The 19,362-nt window shown below is 43.4% G+C and overlaps 1 protein-coding gene across 11 annotated transcripts in view; it reads left to right on the top strand.

The window, feature by feature from the left end:
• DYM (dymeclin) overlaps nt 1-19,362 on the top strand; it is a 432,971-nt gene that overhangs the window by 132,041 nt on the left and 281,568 nt on the right. For 7 of the 11 annotated variants that reach the window (XM_068664795.1, XM_068664794.1, XM_068664798.1 and 4 more), the window contains 3 exons: nt 5,520-5,683; nt 6,055-6,166; nt 6,562-6,659. The exons of 1 other annotated variant lie outside the window; for it this stretch is intronic. In XM_068664795.1, the coding sequence (XP_068520896.1) occupies nt 5,520-5,683; nt 6,055-6,166; nt 6,562-6,659 (374 nt within the window). Of the gene's footprint in view, nt 1-2,461; nt 2,670-5,519; nt 5,684-6,054; nt 6,167-6,561; nt 6,660-19,362 lie in introns of those variants that run through there. 3 more of the 11 variants (XR_011090608.1, XR_011090609.1, XM_068664799.1) reach the window with 3 other exon arrangements.

The following is a 19,362-nucleotide window of genomic DNA, read 5'->3' as shown; positions in this document are numbered from 1 at the left end:
GGAGAAGGGGGAAACAATTGAGAAGTATCATGCATTGAACACTTGGTAGTGTCTTCCCTTTTGTCTGACTCGCTGAGCTGGATTTATTCATCATTGGGAAATGTCCGTTTTTGATCTATTTTCTCCACGTTTACTTCATCTTATTGTCTCATCTAGAGCATATATGCCAGAAACATCCTTGCTGTTCTTGTGTGTGTGTGGTTTTTTGGGGGAGGGGGTTCTGGCGGAGGGTGTTCAGATAAATAAGTATTTAGATTAACTAGCCAATTTAGCCTGACCATTGACTCAATTCCAAGCTGTTCTTATTGATTTAAAGTTAGCTTGGATTTTTATTCCCTTTATTATTTTTAAATTAAGTGTTAAGGTAACTTTAAGTGCATTCATTATGTGTTTGATGAAGCGCATATGTGTTAGGATTCAGTTGTAGATTACTGGAAGTGGCCTCGGTGTACAGAAAAGAGCTTAGTTGATCATTTAAATAGTCTTAATATCTATTGTTATTAAAACTGACTGTCAGCTTAGTTCTAATTTGGAACTAAAAAGATCTCTTAGTTATGAGACCTCATTAACCATAATAATAAGGTGCTTGTGTTCCTGTTTTAGTTTTACTGGGTAAACTTGCTAGCAACTATGAAGGCCAGTGCTATAAGTTATTGTTTGAGTTAACATAATAAATAAAAGAGAATAAATAGCTCCTTTTTATGTTGGGAATTCAGGGTTAAATAGGAACATCCTTAGGGCTTAAGTTTTCTTCCTTTTGGGGGTAGAAGTCTTTTTTTTTTTTTTTTTTTTTTTTTCCCCAAAGGGGTTTGGTTGTAACCACCCAAATAGAAGTTGGGGGGGGTGTATTTGTGAGCCCATGAGACAATGATAATCTTAGGCTTCTGAACACAACCAGTTCTCTCATCTTACTGTAAAATAGAGATGAAAATGGCTGTCTGACATGACTATCATGATGATGCATTTTCTTGATTGAAGTATCTGCACTTGCCTTTCCTCTAGAAAGGAAGCTGTAGTCATGTTAATTCTATTTTTTTCTCTATTATAGTGGGTGTATGCTCAGATGCTTCAGTTCTGTGAGTTGTTGGTGTTGGCAGCCTTCAGAGGTATAAATAGAAGCTGATTTCAGAGGCCCCTGTTGACAAGGCTTTATGTGTAAGCCTCTAGGTTGACCTGTCACAATGCAGCCTTGTGACAGGTAGAAGCTAATTCACCTCAATTTTGTGACCCTGGGGTGGTTTTACTCAGCTGTGTAGCTGAGCTCCACCACAACTGCTCTCCCCCCCCCCCCAAAAGGAGAGGGAGAGAAAACATGATGAAAAGGGCTCAAGGGTCAAGGGTTGCGATGAGGACAAGGAGATCACTCAACAATTATCTTCATGGGCAAAACAGACTCAGCATAGGAAGATAAATAAAATTTATTACTTATTGCTAACAGGCTAGAGCAGTGAGAAATATACAAAAAAACAAAACCACACCTTCCTTTCATCCACCCTCTTGTAATTCCTTTCTCTGAGTGGTGTGGGAGAATTGAGGTTGCAGTCAGTCCATAATGCTTTGTTCAAAGTCATTCTCTTCCCCTGCTCCAATGTGGGATCCTTCCCACGGGACACAGTCTTTCCTGAGCTGATTCTGTGTGGGCTTCCCACAGGCAGCAGCTCTTCAAGAACTGCTCCAAATATGGGTCCATGCCATGGGGTCCATCCATCAAGAGCAAACTGCTCCAACATGGGTCCCCTACATGTAGCAGCTCCTGCCAGGTCACCTGGTCCTATATGGCCTCCTCTCCAGAGACTATAGGTCCAGCCTGGAGTATAATCCAGCAGGGGTTCTCCACAGGCTGCAGTGTGGAAATCTGCTCTGATGTGGTGCCCATAGGCTACAGGGGGACAACCTGTTCCACCATGGTTCTCTCCACAGGCTGCAGGGGAACTTCAGCTCTGGTGCCTGGAGCATCTCCCCCTCCTTCATCCCTGACTTTGGTGTTTGCAGGGCTGTTTCTCACACGCTGGTCGACAGCAGCTGGGAGAGAAAGGAGTTTTGTTTTTTTTTTGTTTGTTTTTTTTTTTTTTCCCTTTCTTAAATATGGTCTCACTCAGGCGTAACCAACATCACTTACTGGCTCAGCTCTGGGCAGTGGTGTATCCCTTTGGAGTTGTCTGAAATTGGCCCTTATGGTGCAGCTTCTGGATTTTTCTCACAGAGGGCATGCCTGCAGCCCCCTGCTACCAAAACCTTGCCATGTAAGCCCAATACAGACCCAAGTTTCTGAGAAATTTAGGAAAGTAGACATGTAATGGTATTAGCTAGCTTTCCAAGGAAATAGAGTAGCTCATGCTGGGCTTTAGCCTTCCTGACTTTTTTATGTGAATATGCTGGTAACTTCCTTGTACTCTCCCTGAGTTGCCTGTCTCTTCTTTCAACGGATATAAAGTCTTTTTTTTTTTCCCTGGACGCTTAGCAAAAGTTCCCTGTTCAGCCACGCCAGTCTTCTTCCATGCCAGCTCATCTTAAGGCATGCAGGAATAGCCTGCTCCTGGGCCTTTATGAATTCCTTCTTCAAGAGCATTCAGCCTTCCTGGACTCCTCTAACTTTTGGGACTGACTCCCAAGGGACCTTCCCTACCAGTGTCCTGAACAATTCAAAGTCTGCCCTCCGGAAGTCCAAGGTAGCAGTTTTACTGACACTCCCTCCTGATTTCACCAAGAATAGAGAACTCTACCATTTTGTGGTCACTCTGCCCAAGACAGCTCCTGACCACCACATCTACCAGTCCTTCTCTGTGAAAAGGTCTAGCAGGGCACCCCCCTGGTAAGTTCACTAACCAGCTGCATCAGGAAGCTATCTTCTATGCTCTCCAGAAACCTCCTAGACTGCTTCCTCAGGGCTGTATTGTATTTCCAGCATACGTCTGGGAAGTTGAAGTCCCCCATGAGAACAAGTGCTAGCAATTGTGCAACTTCTGCCAGCTTGTAGAATGCCTCATCTGTCACTTCATTCTGGTTTGACAGTCTATAACAGGCCCCCACCAGGATGTCTGCCTTGTTGGCCTTCCCACTGATCCTTATCCATAGGGACTCAACCTTATCATTCCCAGCCCCAAGCTCTAGAACACTGGAATACTCTCTAATAGGGAGAGCCATGCCACTGTCCTTGCTTTGTTGACTGTCTCTTTTGAAGAGCTTATAGACGTCCATTGCAGCGCTCCAGTCGTGGGAGTGGTCCCACCACATTTCAGTGATGGCAACCAAGTGGTAGTTTGCCTGCTGCACACTGACTTCCAGCTCCTCCTGTTTGTTGTCCATGCTGCATCCATTGGTGTAGATGAACTTCAGTTGTGCCACTGCCCTTGCCCCCAACCCTGGCATTGTTCCCTTGGGGGTTATTTCTATTGAGCCTCATTTCATCCTCATCCCCCGTTGTACCTAGTTTAAAGCCCTCTCAACAAGCTCTGCCAGCTCCTGGGCTAGGATTTGTTTCCCCCTTTGAGGCAGGTGGGACCCATCTGCAGCCATCAGGCCAGGTGCTGAGTAAACCTCCCTCTGGCCAGAACCTCCTAAATTCCTGCAATAGCACCAGTCTCTCAGCCATGTATTTATCAGCTGGGCCTTCCAGGTCCTCTCACTATCTCTTCCTGCCACTGAAGGGATAGAGGAAAACACCACCTGTGCTCCCACTCCATCCGCTAACCACCCCAATCCCCTGAAAGTCCCTTTTGATAGCCTTCAGGCTTCTCTCAGTGATTTCATCGCTGCCAGCCTGAATTATCAGTAATGGATGATAATTGGAGGGGCAAACCAGGCCAGGAAGTTTCCTGGTAATGCCTCTGACATGGGCCCCACAGAGGCAACAGACTTCCCTACAAGTAGAGTCTGGCTGACATATGGGGCCCTCTGTTCCCCTTAGAAGGGAGTCACCTATGACAATTACCCTTCTTTTCTGGTGGAGGCAGTCTTGAGGTATGGAGTTGCCTTCCTTGCTCTAGACAACCTCCTGGGTGGACCTTCCCCCAAGTTTTCCCTTAACTGTCCCTTAAGCTCGGGAGCCTCACATTTGTTGTGTAAGGGCACCTGGGGAGGTGAGGTGGGTAGGGAGGGGGTTTGCCCTTTCCAGGGTTGCCCAGGGAGCTGGTAGACTCACTATCACTGGGGGTGTTTAAGGAAAAGTTGGATGTGGTGCTTAGGGACATGGTTTAGTGGGTGACATTGGTGGTAGGGGTATGGTTGGACCAGATGATTTTGGGGGGCTTTTCCAACCTTTATGATTCTATGAAAGATGGTGGTTTTACCTTGCTATGCAGCTGAGCTCTGCCACAACCGTTCTCTCGCTCCCCCTCCTCAAAGAAAAAAAGGGAGAAAATACGATGAAAATAGCTTGAGGTTTGAGATGAGGACAGGGAGATTAATATAATTTATTGCCTATCACTAGCAGGCTAGAACAGTGAGAAATTAAAAGGAAATTAAAAACACTTTTCCCTAGTCCACCCTCTTCTACATCTACCCCCGGAGCAGCACAGGGGAATGGGGAACACAGGATGCGTTCAGTCCATAAAGATTCGTCTCCACGACTCCTTCGTGGTCACTCTCTTCTCTTGCTCCAACATGGGGTCCCTCCCACGGGATGCTGTCCTTCCTGAACTGATCCTACATGGGCTTCCCACAGACAGCAGCTCTTCAAGAACTGCTCTAACATGGCTCTGTACCACAGGGTCCATCCTTCAGGAGCAAACTGCTCCAACATGGGTCCCCCATGGGCGTCAGTGTTGAGAGTTCTATCAGAATAAATGTAACCTTGTTTTGTAGTCCTGAAACAACGGTATAAATTATTGAAGTCCTACAACCACCAGCAGGGAAGCAGACTTTAATTACTTTTTCATCCTACCTCTGATTTACTTTGATCCCAGAAATCTAGTTTAACTAGACAAATGATGCCATCCATTACAGTTGTTACTGAGATATGTTTACAACTTGTAGTGTGGCTTTTTTTTCAAGTTATTAAAAAGTATTTCTTTAAACACTAGAATTAATTACCTTTTGGTACATTTAATTTTTTATGAGCATCAGCAGTCAAATATCCCTTATTGTGTCCGCTTCTAAATTGTAAGATAGTAATCTAGAGTTTTCACTCCAAGTGGAGATATTTTAGGCAATCATAGGCAGTACTTCCACTAAATCTAATTTTTTGGAGCACAAGTGTGATATTGTTCTGTGCTCTCAACTTGTAGTAGACTGCTTGATTACCATGTTCTAGTTTCATTGCCCTTGGGATCCAAGGATTTGGTTGCTATTATCAGTTTTTCTATAAACCTTGCTTTGCAGAGGTTAAATACTAGTGAGGTTGAAGTATTTTTATTCCTAAAGTTTGTAGTTGGTGGCAAAGATGAGGGTTAGCATTGCCTACCTTTGGGAGGTGCAGAAGTCTGTTTATAACATTAAGACAAAAGATTTAAGTGGCTTTTTGGTAATACACAGACTGTGTAAATGTGGTTTCCTAATGCTTTTCTTGGTTTTATTTACAGCATCAAGATGGCTCAGGAGACAAACCAGACCCCAGGGCCCATGCTGTGTAGTACAGGATGTGGATTTTATGGAAATCCTAGGACAAGTGGCATGTGTTCTGTTTGCTACAAAGAATATCTTCAACGTCAGCAGAATAGCAGTATAATCAGCCCAACAGGTAAAGGTGTGAGTCTTTGTTTTTAAAATGGTAGTTAATGAGAGGAATTACAGAATGTATTTCAGGAGTTCTGATAGCTGTGTACTAAAACTATGTATTTCAAAGGGAATAATGCTTTAAATCACAATTTAAAAAAATGCATTTTTTGCATAATATATTCTGGCCCATTTGGTGTTGAGCCTTTAATTTACAACTTACCTTCCACTAAAAGTGTGTTCTTACACAATCCCTGTGTTTTGGTCATTAGCATTATAGCCTGTCTTTAAGAAAATGCTGTAGAATGAATGGAAACAGTTTATAAATCTATGCAAAGCTACTTGACTAACTTGTATTCTAGAGTTTGTTTATAATCAACTTCTCAAATCCCTTATATACAGGTACAGCTAGTGGTTCAAACACTCCTACCTCAGACTCTGCATCTATACAACAAGCAGATGCAAGTTTAAACAATTGTGAAGGAGCTGCCAGTAGCACATCTGAAAAATCAAGGTAAGATGAAGGTATTATTTTCAGGTTTGAATGAAATGTGAGCAAATAGCAAGTTAAAGTAACGCTTCAGTAACACTATGCTATTATAATGAGTTTCTGCAGAGGAAAAAGGGATGGGGCACCAGACAGTGCCTTATGGATATAAATGAGAACTAATTAGTGGTTGGTGTTGGACTGTTGCATTTACAAGAACATTTTTGGTTTATCTGGAGAAATATTTGCTACAGATTTCCTATTTTCCTATAGGGAAACTAAAATAGATTGGAAGATGTATTTTTAGAGATGGTAGAAGTAGAGGTCAGGAACAGGTAGTCTATTGATGGATTTTGACAGTTTGAGCTTTTATTATGAACTCAAAACTAACATAAATTACCCATTTCACCGTACGTAAACAGAAATGTGCCTGTTGCCGCTTTGCCTGTAATGCAGCAAATGACAGAAATGAGCATTTCAAGAGAGGAAAAAGTAACACCGAAAACAGAGACTGAGCCAGGTATGTTTGCACAGTAACACTGGGTACAACTGACTTAACAGAAGCTGACAGTTTATTTACTTTAAAACGCTAACAAAGACTGCTAAAGGTTCTTGGACTAATCAAGTTGTCAATAGATATAACTAAAGCATTGTTCTGCGGGTGTAGAATATTTACCACATGTTGATCAGTGAGAGTGTTCAATTTAATTTTTATTCCTGTACAGCTGTACAGGAAAGTTGTAGCTGTACTATTTAAACTTGGAAGTATTTCTTGGTGGGAGGTGGAGAGGGACTACTCCCTTACCTACAACTAGTGAGGGATTTGTTTCATTGTATAGCAGTATACTCAAATGGATATCTTAATGTATTTGTTTGACCCTGCTACGCAGCTGAACTCCACCACAACTGCGTTCTCACCCCCCCCCCCCCCCCCCCCCCCCCCCCCAAAAAAAAAAGGGGGGGGGAAATATGACAGAAAGGGCTCACAGGTTGAGATAAGGACAGGGAGGTCACTAGGTCACTCATCACTGGCAAAACAGACTCAGCATAGTCTGAAACAGTTTGAAAACATCAAAAGCTGATGTTCTATAGGAGGAAAAACTGTTAATTATAACCAAAGATTTTTGTTTGTTTTTGGAAATCTGAGTTAAAAAACCCAGAAGGTACTACTCAGCACTATATAGATGCATATCTGTCAATAAAGACTGCTGTTACAGATGATAGTTACAGGTCAGGATTTTGTACATAGGATTTCACTATTTGAAGTAAGTCATGCTAAGTAAGTTTCTGTGACGTGAACTAAATTACAACTGCTTTTACTGTATTCTTTTTTGGTTATGTACAAACTAAGTGGAGGCTTTTACATGTTTCAGCTTCTTGTAACTGATGTCATCTGAAGGCTTATTGTATGTAACTTTTAAATACAATAATGAAGTATAAATTATTTATTAAACCAATATTGTCTTGTTATGAATTGCTACCTGGAAAAAGTGATAGAAAAAATAAATACATAAAATGGTAGCAGTGGTCAAGTGAGCCAAATTTTGTCTTATTAAAAATGGGGATTTGTTATTCTGTCAGCTGTAAAGGGTAGTCTTCTATTTCTGTTGATTCAATATCTGTTTTCTCTTAATGAGGTAACTAAATGCTTTTTACATTCTTTAGGGATTTCCCCCCTATTCTAATCAGTAAAAGGAACTCAAGATAATCACATTTCTAAATAATCTTGCAGCTTGAAACTCAGAGTTGAAATCAGCCAAAGCTCTGTTACAAGCTTGAGTAGAGAACGCTTGGAAAACTACAATAGAATTTAAATCTTTGGAAAAAAAACTTTTGGAACCAAATTGTCTTCCTTAGCACGTACCCGTGAATTCTTGAAGCAATCTTCAGCTGCTCTAAAAGTAGAAGTTTCCTTTTAAGCGTTTGTCAAGCTGGGGGTAGATTTTATAAATTGCGTAGAATAATGTCCTTATATGCCCTTATATACTGTTCTTAACTTGTAAAGGTTTTATTGGACATCTAAGATAAACCAAGTGTTAGCTGTATTCACTGGTACATTTATCCCTAAGTGTCTTGCAGTGAAGAGAAGATGACCTAAACTTTTCTTAAATCCCTATGTGGCATTGTGGGGTTAAGCCCTGTAGGCAGCTAAGCACCCTGCAGCTGCTCACAAACAACTCTGCAGACACCAAGGTCAGCAAAGGAGGAGTGAGAGGAGGTGCTCCAGGTGCTGGAGCAGAGATTCCCCTGCAGCCTCTTGAGAGGACCACGGGGGAGCAGATATCCACACCATACTCTGTGGAGGATCCCATGCTGGAGCCTGTAGGAAACTGCAGCCCATGGAGAGCCCATGCAGGAGCCACTTGTCTGTCAGGAACTGTGGCCTGGGGGGGACCCATGCTGGAGCAGTTCGTTCTTGAAGGACTGCATCTTGTGGTACGGACCCATGCACTGTGGGAAGCCCATATTTGAGCAGTTTGGGAAGGATTGTATCCCGTGGGAGAGATTCCATGCTGGAGCAGGGGAAGAGTGTGAGGAGGAAGGAACAGCAGAGATGAGGCATTGTGAACTGACTGCAAATACCCTCCACCATTCCTAATTACCCCATCCTCCCTGTTCTGCTTGGAGTTGGGGGGAAGGAGGTAGATACTTCAGGAGTGAAGGAATGAAGTTGAGTCTAGGAAGAAGGGCGGGGAGGTGTTTTTAGTTTTGTTTTTCACTATCCTACTCTATTTTTAATTGGCAATAAATTAACTTTCCCTAAGTCAAGTCTGTTTTGTTTTTGGTAATTGGTAAGCAATCTCCCTATCTATTCACCATGGTCTTTTCCACAGGCTGCAGGAGGATATCGGCACCAGTACTGGTATACGGTGGTTTGTTGTTTTTTTTTTTTTTTAACTCTTTCTTAAGTATCTTATCACAGAGGTGCCAACAGCTTCACTGATAGACAGAACAAGCTGAGCCAATCTGAATCTCAATGGGAAAATATCTACAGTAGGCATACTCTTCTGCAGCAGTTGTATTGGTTTATATAAGGAAAACTACTGTCAGTTCTCTAGTTATTACAGCAGTCATTACTTTAAAGTAGAAGTCTCACAGAGTCACTGTGGTTTTAATGCTTTGGGGTCAGAGTAGCATTGTTCTTGCTGTTTGTAGGATTTTTCTGTGTATAGGTTGAGCAACTGTAGTGCTGTGGCTTGCTACCAATAATCAGTAACCTTACTGTTCCCATGTGCCTTTCTTAAAGATGCAATTAATTTTCACACAGAGTGAAGTAAATATCCCCAAATTTACAGTGCAACACCTGTACTTGTGCTTTGTTCAGGCACTTATCTACTGCTAAAGAGCAACATAATTCCAGTAGAATTGTAATGATCGCTCTTGGGCCTGTTTTGTTGCTTCTCATGGTACCATATCTTATAATGCCTGCGGATAACTTATTTTTGTCTGTCCTGGATTCTGTTAGCATAGAGTTAATATTCTTCCTAGTAGCTGGTATGGATGGTGTTTGGGATTTAGGATGAGAGTAATACTGATAACACCCCAAATGGGTCCCCTGGGCAGCAGCTCCTGCCAGTTCACATTCTCTTGCGTGGGTTCCTCTCCATGGGCTATGGGTCCAGCCCAGAGTCTGCTCCAGCAGGGGCACTCCATGTGCCACAGCCTCCTTCAGGCCAGATTCACCTGCTCCATGGTGGGCTCCTCCATGGGCTGCAGCGTGAAAATGGGCTCTGCCATGGTACACTATGGGCTGCAGGAGGACAACCTGCTCCACCATGGTCCTCTCCATGGGCTGCATGGGAACTTCTGCTCCAGCACCTGGAGCGCCTCCTCCCCCTCCTTCTTCACTGACCTTGGTGTCTGCAGGGCTGTTTCTCACTTTTCTCTCCCAGCTGCTGTTGTGCAGCACTCTTTCCCCTTTCATAAATCTGCTCTCACAGAGGTGCAACCAACAAATTTTATTAGCGCACCTCTAGCCAGCGGTGTGTCCCTTTTGGAGCCAGCTGGAACTGGCCCTTATCTAACATGGGGCAGTTTCTGGACTCTTCTTACAGAGGCCACCTCTGCAGCCCCCCTGCTACTAAGCCCTTGTCACATAAACCCAATACAGAGGGCTAGCAAATGGCTTTGTAGTGTTTAGCTGTCTGCAAGGCTAAATTACAGTGTTGTCTTAAATTGTTAATAAATTATGAAGACATGACTCTTTTTTCCTGAGTCTTTCAACTTTGAACCTTGTAGTAGAAGAACTGGTCTAGTTTAAATAAATAAATCTCATCTGGTAATCTTCTGAACTAGTGCTTGGGAAGAGAAATCAGCCAAGGTGATAACCAAGGAACTTTTAGTTGCATGTTTCTGTGTGCCATCTGCTGCTTTTCCTTTTTGGAATTTATTACAGTTTTGAGTGAGTGATACTGTTCAGGAGCTCTTTTGGGAAATGGGCCTTTGCACTTTCTTAGGATTGTTCTCATTGCTTTTTAATTCTGATGTTGCTGGTTATGCCAGTGAAAGCTTCTCAGTTAGTTGATACCGAGGAGGAAGTATGTTTGTAGTAGGTAGTAATGCTTTCCCTCTAGATGGATTTGCTTTTAATGTCTTTGTTTTGTGGCATAAAATTATATACTAGACTATTTGCCTTGGTGGTTCTGGGAAACTCCTTTTTCCACTTCCATTTCTTTGTGAGCATGTCCAACAGTGAAGGTTGTTCCATTTCTAGTTTTAATTTTCCTCTTAGTGCCATGTTTCAAGTGACTTAAATTATTCAGTTCAAGGCTCCTTTTATCGCATTTTCTTTTGCTGTTTCCATCAGATGCAAATGTTTTCCCATGGGTTCATATTGTGATTTGTTTCTGATACAGATGAAGCTTCTCCCAGGCAGCTATGTAATAATCTACAAAATGTGCAAATATTTGTTTCCTCTGTTTTCAGTCTGCCATGGCTTATGATTAGCATTTAATTTTTAAATAATTTGGCAGTATAACAAATCTAAAAGGAACTTGACTATGCTTTTTTGTTTGGAAGATTTTTTTTTTTTTTATGTCATAGGTCCTGGTTTCAGTTGGAATAGAATGTCTTCCTCGTAGTAGCTGGTATGGTGCTGTGTTCTTGGATTTAGGATGAGGTTAATGGTGATAACACACTGATGGTTTAATTATTGCCAAGCAGTGCTTACACTAAGTCAAGTACTCTTCTGCTGCTTATGCTGCCCTGCCAGTGAGGAGGCGGGGGAGAATCACCTACCTCAACCTGCTGGCTGTGCTTCTTTTGATGCAGCCCAGGATATGGATGATTTTCTGGGCTTCAAGTGCACGTTGCTGGTTTGTGTTGAGTTTCTCATCAACAAAGATTTCTAGGTCCTTCTCATCAGGGCTGCTCTCAATTCATTCTCCATTCAGCCTGTATTCATGCTTGGGATTGCCCTGGCCCAGATGCAAGACCTTGCACTGGGCCTTGTTGAACCTCATGAGGTTTTGCACAGGCCCACCTCTCAAGCTTGTCAAGATCCCTCCGGATGGCATCCCTTCCCTCCAGCGTGTCAACTGCACCACATAGCTCGGTGTCATCGGCAAACTTGCTGAGGGTGCACTCAATCTCACTCTCCATGTCACTGACAAAGATGTTAAACAGTACCTGGTCCTAATATGGGGTGGCTGGCCAGGGTGGGGGGGGACTGCTGCTTGGGGACAGGCTAGGCATCAGTCAGCGGGTGATGTGATGCACAATGCAATTGATCTTGCTTCCTATGTTCTTTTATCATTATTATTATCATAATTATATTTCCATTCATTTTCTGTCCTATTAAGCTGACTTTATCTCAACCCAAGAGCTTTTACCCCCAGTGTGACTGAGTTCTCAGAATTGTGTTATATGGCACATTACTTACTGTATGTGTTCCCTGATGTGCTATTTATCATTTTGGGGGGCTGGTTTAAGGTTATTAGTTTGCTGTACTGTGTAACACCAGAAGTAGGATTATCATGGCAACAGGATGACAAAGAAGATGATATCATAAAAGCAGCAGTAACCACCTGATCCCTATCCCAGGGTGAGCTATGAGATATGTGAAAAGATTTCAGCCATTGTCCAAGCAAGCATGTTGTCACCTTACTGCTCTGTTGCTGAGATAATGGGGCCAATAGTCTGGAATTAGAGGGCAGTGAAGTCAAGCAGCTGGGATCCCTCTCTAGGGAAGGGCATTGACAAAGCAATTGGAAAAGGAGCACAAGCCCTCACCCTCTAGAGTTGAATCTTGATAGGTGTGAAGGAAAGGTATCCCTTCAAGGATGATGATATATGTCACCCAGGCAAGTGGACCACCATGGAGAGAGGTAATCATAGAATGGCTTGGGTTGGAAAGGACCTCAAAGATCATCTAGTTCCAGCCCATCCCCCCCCCCCCCCCCCCCCCCCAGCCATAGGCAGGGATGCTACTCACTAGATCAGGTTGCTCAGGGCCTCATCTAACCTGGTCTTGAACACCTCCAGGGATGGGGCATCCACAACCAGTGGTTTTATCTACGTGACCGTGGGGAGGACATGAGGAAGTGGGATGGCGATCCTACTTCAACCCTAGCAACTCGGGTACGTGAACTTCAAGCAGCCGACACAGGGTTTCCTGAAAAAAGAAAAAAAAAGTTACTGTTCCAGTTTCTGTTGGGCAGTCCCCCAGAGGGAGTAGAAGGGCTGATGTTCTTCCTGTCCCTAATGAAGGGACCTCTGCTTTGTATTTGCAAGAATTAAGCGATAGATACTCCAACCAGGTCTAGAGGGGGCCCTGCCTCTGGCCAGGCATAGGAAAGGGACAACTGGATTTACTGGACTGTGTGGTTCCAGTGGCCTGGCACATTGGACCTGCAGGAGTACAAGGATCTAGTGGACACTGGTGCACAGTGTACACTAATGCCATCAAGCCATAAAGGGGGCAGAACCCATCTGTATTTCTAGACTGACAGGGGGATCCCAACAGCTGTCTGTATTGAAGGCTGAAGTGAGCCTAACTGGGAACGAGTGGCAAAAGCATCCCATTGTGACTGGCCTAGAGGCTCCATGCATCCTTGGCATAGACTACCTCAGGAGAGGGTACTCCAAGGACCCAAAAGGGTACCGGTGGGCTTTTGGCATAGCTGTTTTGAGCACAGAGAAGATTAAGCAGCTTTCTACCCTGCCTGGCCTTTCAGAAGACCCTTTGACCTGGTTTCAGCTGGGATAGAGTTAATTTTCCTCCTAGTAGCTAGTATGGTGCTTTGTTTTGGGTTTAGGATGAGAATAATGCTGATAACACACTGATGGTTTAGTTGTTGCAGAGCAGTGCTTACACTAAGTCAAGGACTCTTTTTCTCATACTGCACTGCCAGCAAAGAGGCTGGTGTGCACAAGAAGCTGGGAGAGCACAGAACCAGGACAGCTGACCCAAACTGGCCAAAGGGAGACCATATGACATCATGCTCAAGAATAAAACTGGGGAGAGTTGGCCCAGGGGGCTGTTGTTGCTCAGGGGCTTGCTGGGCTTTGGTCTGTTGGTGGTGAGGAGTTGCATTGTTTATCACTTGTTTTTGTTTTTATTTTTATGATTATTTTCTCTCTTCCCTTCTCTCTCTTTTGTCAATTCCCTTCCCTGGGGGGCAATGAGCAAACAGCTGTGTTATGCTTAGCTGCCTGGTGGGTTAAACTACAACAATATATCAAGACCTCTTTTGATCTTTTACACTATGAACATGTATATGGTGTTAAGGATGTCAAGAAATTATTTCAGACAAAAATCCTTTTGTGAGCTTTGTCACGCGTTGTATAACTATGGCCGTAGCTGTAAATGTTAATGCTGGCTCTCCTTGTCTCATGATTGTGCGTTTAACTTGGTAACAAGGATAAGGTGTACCAGCTGCAGGCTGTTGTGGGAGTCTGGGAATGTTTATAGAGGCACAAGGACATGGCTATTACATAAACAAGTGGATTGTTTGGCTATGATTTTCACTGAGAAGTATAAGGTCTATGTAGAAAAACATCACAAATGTAAAGGCTAGAAGAGCAGAATTTGCTATGAACAGGTCTGTAACATAAACCTGCATCAGTGTTTTGTGTCCATTCATGAAAAATCCAGAAGCAGGACAGGACTATATTATCTATGATATGGGATGTATGTAGGTGACTGGGCCACATATCCTGAACTACATTTTTACCATGGAGTTAGCTCCAGATGCCTGTTGGGATGAAGGAGACAGGGCAGAATGGAAAGCTGAGTGAGAATGGGAGTTTAAAGGGGGGACGTCTCATAGAGGGGAACGATCACCTCCCTTGAACTTTTGGCAATGCCCCTTGTAATTTAGCCCAGGATATCATTGGCCTTTATTGCAGCAAGGACGTGCTGATGGCTAACATTCAACCAGCATGTACTGGTGCCTGGGGTTGTTCTTCCCCAGGTTCAGGACTTTGTCCTTCTCCTTTGAACTGGATGAGGTTCTTGTTTGCCCATTTCTCCAGCCTGTCAAGGACCCTCTACATGGCAGCACAACCCTCTCATGTATTAGCCACCAATGGGAGCAATTTTGGAGATAACCAAATTGTAATGAGAAAGTACTGACATAAAATGGCTGCTAAACACTGCTAGGAGAAAACACTTGCTAGCTTGGGAACTGGGCCTGGGAACTTGCCTGTAGCCCTCTCTTCCCTCTAGGGCCTTATTCCATAGAATATGAAATGTGCTGCCGTCAAGCAAGCCAACCAGTTAAAGCCTTAGTGTTATGGAGGGTGATGGCTGAAATACAAATATGGGGAGGCCTGGCAGATTGATTACATCATGCTTCCACAAACCTCCTATGGCAAGTGCCATGTACTTAAAATAGTGGAAGCAACCACTGGATGGCTAGAAACATATCCCATGCCACTGCCCAGAACTGTCCTGGGCCTTGAAAAGCAAGTCTTATTGTGACATGGCATCTCGGGAAGAATTGAATCAGACAATGGGACTCATTTCCAAAACAACCTCATAGATGCCTGGGCCAAAGAACATGCCATTTGTTGGGTATATCACATCTCCTGTCACATACCAGCCTCTGTGAAAATCAAGCGATACAATGTATTGTTAAAGACTACACTGAGAGCAACAGGTGCTGGGGCATTCAAACTTTGGAATACACATTTATCAAAAGCCACCTGGTTAGTCAATGCTAGGGGATCTGTTGGGCTGACCCTGCCCAATTATAACTCTTATGTACTGTAGAAGGGGATAAAGTCCCTCTAGTGCACATAAAATACATGCTGGGGAAGACAGTCTGGGCTATTCCTGCCTCAGGCAAAGACAAACCCATTTGTGGGATTGCTTTTGCTCAGGGACCTGGGTGCACTTGGTGGGTAATGCAGAAGAATGGGAAAGCCTGTTGTGTACCTCAAGTGGGTTTGATCTTGGGTAAGAATAGCCCGTGATTTTTGTATAATATTAATTGCTATGTAATGCTGTATGTCATAACTACTATGCTTGCTATCGTACTTATCAACTGCATTACAGTAAGAGTGACCTGGATTAATAACAAATGAATTTTGATGGAACCCATCAAAGTGCAGCAGTGATGGAATCAGAACTGTTTTGTGAGGCTTTCTGTTAGTAGTAATAGGTATACGAACATAATAATAGGATTTTGATTTTTAAAGAGCAGTTATAAATAGTAAAGATAGTCAACATAACTGGTTCTTCATGCTTGGAAATAACGCACTTTTCACAGAATGTGATGCTTACTGATCCAAGAGGATCAACTAAGAAATCGTATTTGTGTGCATGACATTTATTACAAACAATTTAAGCCTATGTTCTCAATAATTCTGGATTGCATTTTATAGTTTGCTCTTTATCTTTTAGAATAATAGACATCATCATGCAACTGTGAGTGTTCAGGAAAACTGAAACTCCCTGGCTTGTATGTGTTCAAGTTTGTATACAAACACACCTCCCTCAGACTTCCTCTGTACCAATTTGTGTACAAAAAGTATTTTAAAAACAACATCTCTTGATGGAAAAATTAATATTTTAATGGAAACGAACATGATTCAGAGACGTTAACAAAAAGGACCCATTTTTGTCTTGGAGAGGACTTGAGTAAACTGTGACTAAAATTTGACCCAAACTGTTCACAATAATGTCGATTGAAAAATGAGTCTTTTTGATTATATCTGCTTGAACATTAAGGCTGAATACAGTGCAAGGATACAGATTTCCAGTGTAAATCTGTAGTTTGCTCTTTAAATAATCGGGGGGAAAAAGTCTGAAACAAGAAGGCTCTTTTGAACTGTGTGTAATTTGTAGTTGTGTGTTGGATGTCTCAGAATCAGTGGTTTAAAGATCAAGAATGCTAACTGCTGTTCTGGTTGACTCAGGTTTTAGATAATTGTACTGGGTCTGGCTGGAATGTTAACTTTCCCTGCAGCAGCCCATACAGTGCTGTGATCTGCACTTGTAGCTGGAACAGCAGTGGTATCACTCCAGTGTTGCGTCTGCTGCTGAGCAGTGCTGGCACAGCATCAGGACTCTCTCTAACCCTCCTAGGGGGTGGGCAAAAAGTGAGAAGAGAAACATCTCCAGGGCAGCTGACCTAAACCAACCAAAGGGATATTTCATACCATATGATGTTGCACTCAGCAATAAAAGGTGGAAACAGGAAGAAGAGGGGAGGGGTGGGCTCTCGTTGGGAAAACGTCGGTCCTCCTCCCGAACACCGGCTGCATGCGTTGAGGCCCTGCTTCAAGGACGTGCTCAAGCATCGCTCATTTGTGGGAAGTAGAGAGTAATTTCTTTCCTCTGCACTTCCACATAGCCTTCATTTGTTTTATTTGTTTGTTTTCCTCCTTTTTTTCCCTTTCCCCCTCTCTTTTTCCCTTTCCTTTTTTTTCCCCCTTTAGTTAAATTGTTTAGTTCATAATAATCTTTCTTTTATTATTATTATTTCCCTTTAATTAAATTATCCTTATCTCAATCCGTGAGTTGTTCTTTGCTTTACTTCTTCCCCTCCTCATCTGAGGAGGGGGAGTGAGAGAGCGGTTGTGGTGTTTAGCTACCCAGCACAGTAAAAACACCACAGTCCTTTTTGGCGCCCAACGTGGGGCTTGAAGGGTTGAGATAACAATAGAATTGATTAAACGCATACAACTAACACGCTTGCTAGTCACCATGTTCAGTGTCCTGTTAATAATGGCTTGTTTGATCGTATGTCATGCAATGCGTGTCATGGTCTCCTTTCTCCTATATATCTGATCTGACAAAGTGCTACAATCTGTGTTCGTTTTTTTGAATTCGCTGTGCTGCCAAGCACTGGCTTTGAGTTTAATCTGGCATTCAGGCTCTGCACTGTTATTGTTTGGGTCTCATGGAAGCTATCTTTTAGAGAATATTCAGAACTACACTGCCTTCCTTTCCTCATCTGGACACCAGTTTATGAATAATATTAGGAAGGGTACCTCCTCCTTCTTTCACAGTGGGCTAATTACAACAGTTTGGGAGTATTTTGAGTATCCATGTGTAACCCATATATTGCTATTTCTAATTCTGAATAACGGGTTTCCTCTTCTCTCTAAGATTATTCGATTGTTTAGAAAGCTTACCCGGGAATCTGTCTCGAAACAGTCTTGTGGTGGGTGGCAAGGTGTGTGGGAGGATATAGGCAGGTACCTGTCACAGGTGTCTCCTCCAATAGTTTTGAACTTCACCCCTGAGCAAATGCAAAATCCTAAAAACCTGGTAGAATGTTTGAGAGTTGTATGTCCTGACCCTGATAATGCCGGAGAACGACAGCTTGCAGCGTTGTGCTGGGTCCTGGCTTACTCCTATCAAACACTGTTTAACATCATCCAGCACCTTGAAGAGAGGGAGGAAGTTTCTGAGTCTGATGACCAAGTAACACATGCTGTGGCTGACCCAGAGGACCAACCGACTATGGTATCAGTTGCCCCCATAGTCAAGTCGAAACAACGGAAACAGAAGTCAGCTCGTTTGGTAAGGGAAGAAGCCTCTCCTAAGAAGGAGGGAGAAGGGGAAAAGGCAGGCACCTCTAAAGCAGAGCGATCACAAAAACAGCAGGAAGAAGAGATGGAAATCATTAAGGATCGAGTGGTTTCTGATTCCTTTTCCCTGAGTGAGTTGTGAGAAATACGAAAGGATTATGGTCGATGCCCAGGTGAACACATCTTCACCTGGCTGCTTCGATGCTGGGATGCTGGGGCCAATAGCCAACAATTACAAGGCAATGAAGCCAAGCAGCTGGGATCCCTCTCTAGAGAAAGGGCGATAGACAGAGTAATTGGGAGAGAGGCAAAGGTTCTCAGCCTCTGGAGGTAACTCCTGGCAGTTGTGAAAGAAAGGTATCCTCACAAGGAAGATATTGTATATCAGTTACGCAAGTGGACCACCACGGAGAAAGTTCTCCAGCACCTGCGGGAATTAGCTGTGCGGGAGATGATTTATAGTGATTTGAACCATGAACAGACACCTCAAGACCCCGATGAAGTCCAGTGCACAACATCCATGTGGCATAAATTTGTGCAGAGTGCACCATTAGCACATGCCAGTACACTGACAGTAATTAATTGGGATGAGGGGATGGGACCAACAGTGTATAATCTGTCCTGCCAGCTTCAAAAATATGAAGACAATCTCTCTGCTATGCTACGGGCCTGTGTCTCAGCTGTGGAGAAACTATCTGAAAGACTTGACTACCTCGTAGAACGAGCATATTCCCCCTCTTCTAGACGGAGTGATACTTCAGCTACTAAGAATCAGCATTTCCCTGCTCAAGAGAGAGAGTACCCAAGACATACACCACGTGGCACCTTGTGGTTTTATCTGCGTGACCACGGGGAAGATATGAGGAAATGGGATGGTGTACCTACTTCAACCCTAGCTGCTCGGGTACGTGAACTGAAAGGAAATACAGCAGAAAAAAGAGGGGCTCCTAAGAAAAATGCTGCTCCAGTTTCTATTGGACAGAACCCCAGAGGCAGTAGAAGAGCTGATGTTATTCTTGACCCTGATGAAGGGACCTCTGCTTCTCATTTGCAAGAATTAAGTGGCAGACACTCCAGCCAGGACTAGAGGGGCCCTGCATCTGGCCAGGTAGAGGAGAGGGATAACCGGATTTATTGGACTGTGTGGATCCAATGGCCTGGCACATCAGAACCACAAGAATACAAAGCTCTAGTGGACACAGGCGCACAATGTACCTTAATGCCATCAGGCTACCAAGGGA

Source organism: Anas acuta, chromosome W (genome assembly GCF_963932015.1).
Source record: "Anas acuta chromosome W, bAnaAcu1.1, whole genome shotgun sequence".
Lineage (NCBI taxonomy): Eukaryota > Metazoa > Chordata > Aves > Anseriformes > Anatidae > Anas > Anas acuta.
Note: the sequence above shows the minus strand (reverse complement) of the source record. Positions and strands in the feature narration are given on the sequence as shown.